Here is a 10,765-nt window from a genome sequence, read left to right as displayed (position 1 = left end):
GTTAAAGAAGATGAAATTGCTCTTGGAAAATTATTTCTAATAGAAAATTACATACGTGGGAAAGGAGCCATTCAGTATGAGACCAAATTAATACAATTTAAGAAGTGAAAGAAATCAAAAAGTTTCACTTTTATTGTAACTAACAGAATTACTAAATGATATCCTCTAGCAAGAAAAAAAATATGTTAACCCAAGAGAGGAAAATATTTTTAGGATGACAAGAGCAGGGTGGTTACAAATATGAGTAACACTTATTCTTAAATCTAAAATAAGTATTAATAACAAAAAAATTACCATCTCAACATAAGACACGAGTCAATAGTATCCTTAAAATAGCCCAAAACAAGAGGAAGAAGGAAAAAAATCAGGCTGAGTGCCTTGTGCTATTGGGAATGAGGGTCTAGATATCAATTATTCCTAGATGTTATAAGAAAAAAGTATTAAATACGTGTGTTAAAGTAGTATGGGAAATATACATCAGTAGGAATGTACTTAATACTACTGAACTGTACTTTCAGGGTGGTTGAGATGGGAGGTTTTATGTTATATGTAATTTACTAAAATTATGAAAAATGAGAAAGTATAAACAAATACAAAAAATATATACTGAGAGTAACCACAAACAAAAATTTGTGTCTAATTTATAATAAATTGCACTTACTTAAGGTAAAAATGATTCAGAAGAAGCAAGGAGTAATTGTATTCTGTTAGCCACTATTGGCAGCTATAGACGTTATTAAACACGAGGGGGAAAATTTAGGCTTGCTCTTTATCACTTTATTTTTATTGTATGTAAAAGTCCTGTGTGAATGTCACTGTGGACTCTTCAGTTCTCTGAGGACATTGTCCCCACCGCTGCGTGTTTCAGGATCTTTGCCAAAAGATGACCCAAAAGATTCATAAGTGACTTAAAAACCCAGTTCACCCAGGACTCATGTTTACTCACTTGATTTCGTGTTAGCTACATAAAACAAACATCAGTCTTGTTACTGTCAGAAATTCTCTTTTTGTCTGGGAAGGTTCAAATATCATGTATCCGAACTGGAGAGAGTTCCTGATTTTCCTCCAGACCTCAGAGTAGTAATTACCTTTCAAAGTAACACAGATGCCTTGATAGGAAAGTCTTGGCCACAAGTTAGAAATGGAAGGATTAGACAAATGGGAGCCATCCCAGAGCTGCCTGTGAGGTGAGATTGGGTCCATGAGTAGGAGTTACCAGGAGTCCACATACAAGCCTATGCAAACATAACCATCTTCCTCCTAATCCTTTGGATGCTCAGGGATAAATAGCCAGCAGAAACCAATATGTTTGTGGCCTTTGACAGACTTAGAAAATTATTATCTCTTAGAAAGAGTTTGATACGTTTTACCAAAATTAGAGAGCTATGCATAGTTAATTGAATTTTGATCACCAGAAACCAGAGTTCATAATTGTGAATTGACTGAGGATACTGATAAGGCTGGGCTTGTGCATTAATAAATATCAGGCAACCTAAAAATAGGTGGAAGGAAGGACTTCAATGAATTGGAAATTATCTGCTGATATAATTAAGATCCTTGCACTTTTTAAAATGTTTAGTTCTCTAAAAGCAAGAGGAGTAAACAGATCTCAGTCAAACAATAAGGTCAATTTATTTTTCAAGCTATTAGGAGCAAGGAAAGGGTCTGAAGTTTCTGGAGTTGTGTAAGGCACCCACTGGATGTCTCAAGACTGAAGAAAAGAGAGGCAGGTGGGCAGTATATATAATCCTCTTCTATATTTTGAGTCTGTTATTCTATGCAATTATTCTAATGATTTAATCTATTGTTTATATTTGTTTAATTTATTGTGACTTGTGGGATGCTCACATACTTGGGAGAGCCCCCAGCTCATCCCCAGACATGTTTTAAAACAGGCTCCATCTCCTTAATGGGGCCTGTAAACTCTGGGAGATTTATTGTGGGAAATGGGCACGTGAGAATCTCCCACTTCTGCAGGAAAGGGATATTTTAAAGCATGTAAGTGACACCTTCACCCAGCCAGTTAATTGGAATTTCTAAAAGAAGTTATGTTTTTAAAAAAATGTATCGATGGCCTTGAGCAAAAATTGGAGAGTCAAATCATTTCAGCAGATGTCAGTGTGTTTGCTTGGTGTTGGTTGAGGAACAGCCACAGAGCAGATGTTTGGTCCAAATCTAGAACTTCAGAGTCCTTGATTTCTGATGTTAATATGTTTGTGACAGGTGTATTGAGGAAGAAGGCATAGAAATCATAAAAGGAAAGCTATTTCTCTGCTGAACACAGACACCTTTTGGCCTTAAGGCAGGTTTTATATATGTGCTGGTTGTAGTGTAATTGAAGAGCCCCTTAGATCATTTCCTCCACAAAATATAAAAGCCAACAAGAATCCCTGGATTTAGAGTCAGGGATATGGCAAAAGTAAGAGGTGTCAGAGTAGTTTTAAAATTGAGTCCATATATTAAGCAATATAAAAGTCTGGGGGTAAATATGATCTAGAATTCTATATCTCAGATTCCTTTGGTTCTGTAGTTCTTACATTAAATGAGATGAAAATCCTGCTCCCAATAATTTTTTAAAAAATCCTCTTTAAGCGGAGTGTGAGAAAACACGTAAAGGTCTTAACTGCTGTTGGGAAGATTTGGAGACTCCTCTGAAGAGTCTAAACAGAAAACAAAGGAAGAAGTCAGTAGATCCCAGATGTAGGTCAGAATAATGATGGAGTCAGGAGGAGGGGAAAACACAAAAGGTTAGATGAAAATACTTTACAGACAGGTCGTCCACATGGGGTGACAATACCTGACTCTCTCTATTCTGTGTTTTAGAGCCACTCTTCATAACTCCAATATTACAAAACTAACTCACTCACTAAGTAACTAACTAACAAAACTCCCCTGTGTTTGAGTCAGGGCAACAGCAAATGTAAGTGTAAGTACCTGCAGTGTCAGTAGAGTCTCAAGATAGGGTTACACTAAGAAAATGATAGCTTGATCTCAGTTGTAGATGTAGGACAATCCATGCTGGCTTTTGGTTTTAGTAGAGAACAAGGAGCCGAGCAAGGGGCTAACAGAGATGCGCCTGGGGAGGCAGTCCGTTATGAACGTGTTCACTTAGAGGGAGTGTGAAATTGCCAGGTGAAGATGTTTAACATTTAAAGAGATCATGTCAAAGATGCAATATTGAAAAATGATCAAATTTTAAATGATAAATTGAAGTTATGCGATTTAATCAATTTCCAGGAAGAACACATAGGTAAGCAGAGAAGAGAGTTCAGTGTGAGCAATGTCTATGTCATAAAGATGAGGAGGGGAGGAGATACCTGTACAGGAGAAACCAGAAGGGCCAAACCAGTCCCAGGAGTGTGGATATTGCACAGTAGTGTGTCTAGAACAACATAAGTAGAAGGAGTGATTGACAGTGCCAGATGCAAGAAAAAGTGCCATTGAAACTTAAAGAAATAACAGCCAAGTTTCAACTGAAACTGCCAAGTGCTAATAACCTATTATGAAGAAGAATGAAATTATTCTGTATGAGACTATAGTGGTGGCTACATGTCATTAGCTTTTGTTAAAACCCATAGAATGTACAACATCAAGAGTGAATCCCTAATGTAAACTACAGAATTTGGTTGATAATAATGTGCCCATATTGGTTCATCGATTGTACCAAACATGCCACACTGATGCGGGATGTTGAGGGTAGGGGAGTATATATGCGTGGGTGAGGAGGGCTGTGTGCAAACTCTGTATTTTCTGCTCAATTCTGTTGTGAACCTGAAACTTCTCTAAAAGAATGAAGTCTGTTAAAAAAGAATATAAAATATATATATATAAACTGGGTCACTATGCTGTACACCAGAAACTAACACAACATTGTAAATCAACTAAACTTCTATTTAAAAAAAAACTGTTTTTATAGTAAACATTTAGAAACAAAAAAAAATTGTCAAGTGTAGTTTCAGTGGAGTGGTTTGTTCAGAAGCCATACCAAAATCGGTGGAAGTCCAGATTTAAGAGAAAAATTATTAGAAACTAAGGATGGAAGTCAGATTGGCAAATGTATTTAATACTTACAGAGCTGATGAGAACATCAGTGACTTGATAACAAAGAGTCTGAGTGTTTCAGTCAGACCCATCTCCGGTTGAAATATAAAGATAAAGAATAATATTCTTCAGTGTGTACAGAACATTTTTTTCATTTAGTAAATTCGGTATGTGTCAAAGTGCTCTTTTTATTGAGTGCCAAATTGGACACTCAGTGAAAATGACACGACATAAGCAAACCGAGAAAGACATGGGAAAGATGTAGAAAAGGAGTGTTTAATACAGGAGCTGTCCTTTGTAGATTAAGCATAAATTTCATCACGGCAATAGAACAGAGCCCTCAACTGCTTTGGCAAATGGATACAGAAACCCTTATGGGTTTTCAATTTATCCAGGAAAAAAAGCTTTAAGTAGACAATTAAACTGTGTAAAATTTCAGTTAGTAATAAGGGAAAAATTCTTAGGAAAAATGGATACCCTAAGTTCATGATTTCACTGCTACTAAGGGAACAAGTGTGCTATGAAAAAATCTATTTGAATGTATAAACTAAAAGAATAGCATACATTTAAAAAATATCATGGAAAAAACTATGTTTTATTTGGACTATATTATTTAAAGATTCCCCCAAAATTAAATATTTTTTTCAAATGCAGGTTATGACTGTTTAGTAGACTATAAAATCAATTTGGTGATATTAGTATTTATCTTAAAATTGAACTATAGTTGACTTACAATATTATATTAGTTTCAGGTGTACAGCATAGAGATTCAGTATTTTTATAGATTCTATAGAAAACATCAGAGAGCAGGGCATCTAAGGGTTAGTATTTTATTGAAACTTTTGTTTCAGATATATGTAAGTATGTGTGTGTGTGTGTGCATGTATACTGGACTGCAATATAAACTGTGTATCTTACCATATATTGTGGTCAAAAATGCTTGAAAGACAAGTTTCTAACCTATCAAATGACATGTCAACAGTTGACAGCACGAATTATTTACAAATATTTATTATCAAGTAAAACAGAATACATCACTTGCCTTTTCTAAACAAACTTCATTGTAAAACACTTCTCCCACCCTCTTCTCAGATCTTACCTCCCTCAGTTTTACACACAGACTGGGAGGAAGTCAGGAGCCAGGAATGAGAAACCACACAGCAGTAACCACATTCGTCCTCCTGGGACTAACAGATGACCCACAGCTGCAGATTCTGGTTTTTGTATTTCTACTTATCACCTACATGTTGAGTGTAACTGGAAATCTGACCATCATCATCCTCATATTAGTAGATTCCCACCTTAAAACCACAATGTACTTTTTTCTACAAAATTTCTCCTTCTTAGAAATCTCATTCACTTCTGCCTGTATTCCCAGATTCTTGTACAGTATATCAACAGGTGACAGGACCATTACCTATAATGCTTGTGTAAGCCAACTATTTTTTACTTACGTGTTTGGAGTAACAGAATTTTTTCTCTTGGCCGCCATGTCCTTTGATCGCTACGTAGCCATCTGCAAACCCCTGCATTACATGACCATCATGAACCACAGGGTCTGCAAAATGCTTATCTTCTGCTGTTGGATGACCACTCTGTTGATTATATTCCCACCACTTAGCTTGGGACTGGACCTGGAATTCTGTGACTCTAACATCGATCACTATTTCTGTGATGTTAGTCCACTCCTGAAGGTTTCATGCTCAGATGCATGGTTCATTGAGCAGATGGTTATTTTTGGCTCTGTGCTGATCTTTCTTATGACTCTCTTGTGTGTGGTTCTGTCCTACATGTATATCATCAGAACAATTCTAAGATTCCCCTCTGCCCAGCAAAGGACAAAAGCCTTTTCCACCTGTTCTTCCCACATTATTGTGGTTTCCATCACCTGTGGCAGTTGCATCTTTGTCTACATCAAACCTTCATCAAAATATGAGACGACCATTAATAAGAGAGTAACGATACTCACTACTTCCATTTCCCCCATGTTAAACCCATTTATTTACAGTCTGAGGAACAAACAAGTGAAACAAGCCTTTAATGACTTAGTCAGAAGAATTAGACTGCTCTCAAAGAAGTAGGGGAATGCTGAAGTCAGGATCCCTAAGCAACTATCTTATGAGTCTATCCTATTTTGTCTCTTCCTGAGCTAGATTTGGTCTCTTATTCTGTACTGACCCTGATCAAGTCACCACTGTTATCCCCTATACATGAACCTCTTTGAGAATTATAGCCCTTATAAAAAATGAAAACAGTTGTTTCAGGATATCTAAGAATGACCTTACTCTCAACCTTTCCTTTCCACGTGCTGAAAGGATTGCACATCAGTCCTCAAAAAGAAAAAAAACTAGAACAAAACAAAGAGAAAAAGTATTAGAAAGAATACTATCTCTAAGTGTAGCAAGGAAAATATTCTCAAAATCCCAATATGTATTTTAAAACTAGGAATAAGTATAAATATTTAGGATTTCAAAAAAGTATTTACTGCTGACACAGCTTTAAAATTATAACTTACATATTTATTGAATGGATCCAAGTCAATATAGAAGTTATTTAAAAATTGCCAGTGAAACATGGCTTAAATTAAAATCAAGAGAAAAATGCAGTGGTGATTCCTGTTAAAGGATTAAAATCTGTATTGAAATTGCATGTAACAGATTGATATCGATATACCAATAAATGTGCTAAATTGCAAACAGGTGGCAGCAAGTCTAAGAAAAGCCATCGGGCTAGAAGAGTGATAAATAAATAACCAGGAAGCCAAATATACAGGAGGTGGAGTAAAGAAAACAGAATATTATATGACTACAAGTCTCAATTAAATGAATTGCATTTTAAAAATGAAAACTTCAGTCATTTCAAGAATTTAAAATATGTACCCACTGATAACCCTTCAAGGAAAGATCTGCACTTAATTACTTATTAAATTCTTCACCAACTTGAACTTCTGTAGTCCAGCATATTTAAACTTCCTTTGATCCTTGCTGTCCTACTTGAGGCTACTGATCATCTCATGGGCCCTGTAGGCAGGAATTTTCCACTCATTTCATCTACCCCATCTCAGGGCCCTCCCGTTTATGTGGCATTCCCACAAGGAATCTTTTGCTGACCTTATTCCTACTCCTCCACCAACACTACCACCGAGCCCTGGATTAGTCGTACTCATCCACCCCTTCGTCCTCACTTATCTGCTGCTCTCATGTCTCTTTCCAAACTCCAATTTCATGCTTACTTGTCCTGATTCTACTCTACTAGGTCAGTGCCTTGGAAAAGTCTGTCTTATATGCCACACTGTAGGATGCTTTATGCCTGGCACCTAGACAAACATTGGTTATGCAATAGATAATCTTCCAACATGGTGCTTTGATATTTCTGATAATGAAAAATGAGAATTTTTATGCGAAGATAAAAAATACAAAGTAACATTTGGCATTAATCTGTGAACCAAAGGTGAAAGAACTACCCTGTTAAAATGTCTATTTTTATATTTCTGAATGAAATAGAGTAAAATCAACACTGATTAAAAATTCACATACTGATAAACCTGAAAATTACAAGTGATTTATAGTCATAATTTACACTGGAAAAATGTGGGGAAATAAAAGTTTAAAAAAGTGAACTATTGCTAGCAAGGGACATATCTAGGATCAAAACTAGTTTTACTGATTTTAAATGGAACTACTTACTCATGTTGATATATCTACTTCTCCAGAGGCATCAAGAGGATTTCAAGGAACAGCCCAAGAAATACCTATCAGTACTGAAATTAAGTAAGATAGGTAACATAAACAAAATACAAAGATAAAATGAAAACAGAGCTTTTATACACATATATTATTAATACTGTGGTAATAATAAATGGTATTAATTATTGTAATGGGTTAATATCCTATAAAAACTATAACCTTAAATTAAAAAACCAGATTAGCAACATACAGACTTAAAGAGCAAGATAAACTGAAAAAAGAAGCAAAAGCAAGAAAAGAGGGAAAAAGAAAAAGTGGCCTGTAATTTGAATTTTCAACCTCATTGAGAAAAGCGTGGCTCTAGGAACTTTCTTGGTGCTGATCATCTGTTCTCCTATGACAAAGACTTCTCATGTGAGTCCACTGAGACACTAGAAGGTCCTGCAGGAATTTCGCAAAATCTTTTATTTTATTTTATTGAGTTATAGTTTACAATGTTGAGTCAATTTCCAGTGTAGAGCACAATTTTTCAGTTATACTTGAACATACATACATTCTCAAAATCTAAGAGTGCATTAGAGAGAGGTTCTCCAAGTTCAGTCCCCATCTGGGACCACAAATGTTCAGTGGCCTTCTAGATTTCAAGCAGAAAAAAGCATTTGAGCAGGTATCCTAACCCTATGGCTACAGTTTAACCTCAGATTTCTAAAATGTTTAGCTTCTCTGATTTTGTGATTCTGCCATAACCCAGGCTACTCATCCATCCATTTAAATCTAGGATACACACACACACACACACACACACACACACACATTTTAGTTAAGATTTAGTCTTTGTGTTATTTCCTCCATGTGAGAGTTGCTTAGCCTATCTCCATGGCTAAGATGAAGGGTGTAGAGTTTACCATCTGAATAGCAAGTCTTCAGTGATACCAGTTTATAGAACTGTGGTCACACCACTGATTTCTGACTTCTTTAAATCAAGGGTGCAACATCATTTTCTACACAAGTGTGGTTTACCTTCTGGGCTCACATCTTGGTCTTATATGTAAACAGTACCCATGGTATTAGTTTTCTAAATGATAACATGGCTGTTAATTGGTATTATTTAATCCCATACTTCCTCCATGTGAGTTCCAAAAAAACTGAGTCAGGTAAGTGTAAATAGTTGCTTTATTCACGATAAATGTAGATTGAAGAAGATGGCTAAGATGAGAGAGCATCCTTAAGCTGGCCTAATTTACCTGCCATGTTAGAAGTCAGCTATTTCTGAAGTCATTGGGCGAGGACAGCTGGCCCTCATGAGCTCACTCAGTGGCAGACGGAGGGAAGAGGGCAGTGGGCTTCTCTTATAGGTCACCCGTCATGAGTAGTGATGTCATCTCGGTCTCAACAAGTAGATACATTTTGCAGAAAATTATTTAGTCATCTAGGTTCTTAAACCATTCTCAAGTGGCATTTTTCAACATTCACAAAAGGAGACAAGACATACTAATTAACAGACATATACCCATTGTCTGGATTCCATAATTATCAACATATTAAAGTTATTTTTCTCTGTCACCCTCTGATCTTTTATTTTTTGACTTTCATTTTGCCTTATAGCATTTCACCTATAAATTCATTTTATTTCATCCACAAGTTTATCAGTAGGTAAATTGAGCTGATAAGAAAATTATCTTTTTACCCACCAGCATGCCATTGTCCCATGTACCAATTTTGTGAATACATCATAATAGATGCTCATATTCAGAGTGTGTTTATGAAGGATTAGGCAAGGAAGTAACTTCTCTGATGCTAAAACTGTTTGCTGATTCTTCCTAAGAAATCCTGCAGTTTGTGCTAAGCAACCCGCAGACTTCTCCCTTACATTCTTTACAATAGTTTTGACCCAGAGTCTATGCTCCAGGAAGAGAGTAATGGGCCAAAAATCTCACAAGAATGGACAGACCCTCCTCAGTTCCCCTATGAGGCTGAGGTTAAAAGGAATGTAGCAGCCCTGTAAAGTGCCGTGATTGTTACCGCCTTTTCTGATCCATTCATTCTTTTTTATAAAACTTCAAGACCCCAACCCCAAGACGGGTTCACAGTCTCTAAGGCCATGAGCCTGCTGTGACTCCCTTTGCCTGGCAAAGCAATAAAGCTATTTTTCTCCCACAGTTCTGCCCCTGAGTTTCAGTCTGGGTTTCCGGGTGCAGAGGCCAGTTTTGTGGCAACAACTTTGGCAACTCAGCATAGGACTTGAACCCTCTTTCCTCTTTCCTACCCCTGGACACCTCGGCTTGATCTGTCACCCAAAGGGCAACCCCTGCAGCAGCCTCCCTTGGGACAGCGGAGGGTCCAGGTAGACCAGGAGGCCAGATCTCTGGGGCAATCCGGAACAATCCGAAACAATCCGGAACAGGAGAGGAGCGGATCCGTGTGTGAGCCACTCCGGCTGTGGTAACTGAGGGCGGGGACTCTGAGGCCGGAGGAGGAGAGCAGGGGAAAAGCGGCCCCGCAGATGCTGAAGCCCTCTTGCGTCAGGAGTCTTTCCCTTCTTCTTTCCCATCTTGATCTGACCCTGCGGCTGCTCAGAAACTTGAGAGAGAAGAGAACGCTGCTAGGGACATCACGGCTCCTCAGCCAGGACTAGGGTAAGTTTCCGCGTAACCACCGAGGCCCCTTCGACCCTGTCCGGGGTCTCCCTGAGGCAGGAGAGTCCCCAGTTTGATGGGGCTCTTTCTCCCTGAGAGAGTTCCTGTTTGATAGGCACCAACTGGATAGGCTTCTTGGGCTTAGTGGAACTAGGAAGCTGTTGTTTTGACTTTGAATTTTGACTTGTGCCTGCTTTGAATTTTGAGGCTTCCATTTGCGGCCGAGGTTTGAATTTTGTGTTGTGTGTTCATGAAAGATCTAAATAGACAGTGCTGTTTCAATTCCATCAGCCAGTCCCTTAGGAAAAGTCTTGACAGACAAGTCAAACTCCAGTTAGTTACCAACTTCAGTGTCTTTGAGATGCAAATATTCTACCTGGTCTTCTTCAGGAACCCTGATCT

General features: G+C 37.6%; 1 protein-coding gene across 1 annotated transcript; it reads left to right on the top strand.

The window, feature by feature from the left end:
* Nucleotides 1-5,031: 5,031 nt before the first annotated feature.
* Nucleotides 5,032-6,259, top strand: LOC102507082 (olfactory receptor 6C2-like). Its single transcript, XM_006185992.2, has one exon. It carries the CDS (start codon nt 5,187-5,189, stop codon nt 6,120-6,122), a length of 936 nt encoding a protein of 311 aa, XP_006186054.2. The 5' UTR covers nt 5,032-5,186; the 3' UTR covers nt 6,123-6,259.
* Nucleotides 6,260-10,765: the final 4,506 nt, after the last annotated feature.

The sequence above is a fragment of the Camelus ferus genome, chromosome 12, assembly GCF_009834535.1.
Source record: "Camelus ferus isolate YT-003-E chromosome 12, BCGSAC_Cfer_1.0, whole genome shotgun sequence".
NCBI classification, from domain to species: domain Eukaryota; kingdom Metazoa; phylum Chordata; class Mammalia; order Artiodactyla; family Camelidae; genus Camelus; species Camelus ferus.
This window is presented reverse-complemented; position numbering and strand designations above follow the sequence as displayed.

Excerpts from the sequence above, each read along its gene's own strand:
- LOC102507082 (XM_006185992.2), top strand. The coding sequence starts at position 5,187 with ATGAGAAACCACACAGCAGTAACCACATTCGTCCTCCTGGGACTAACA.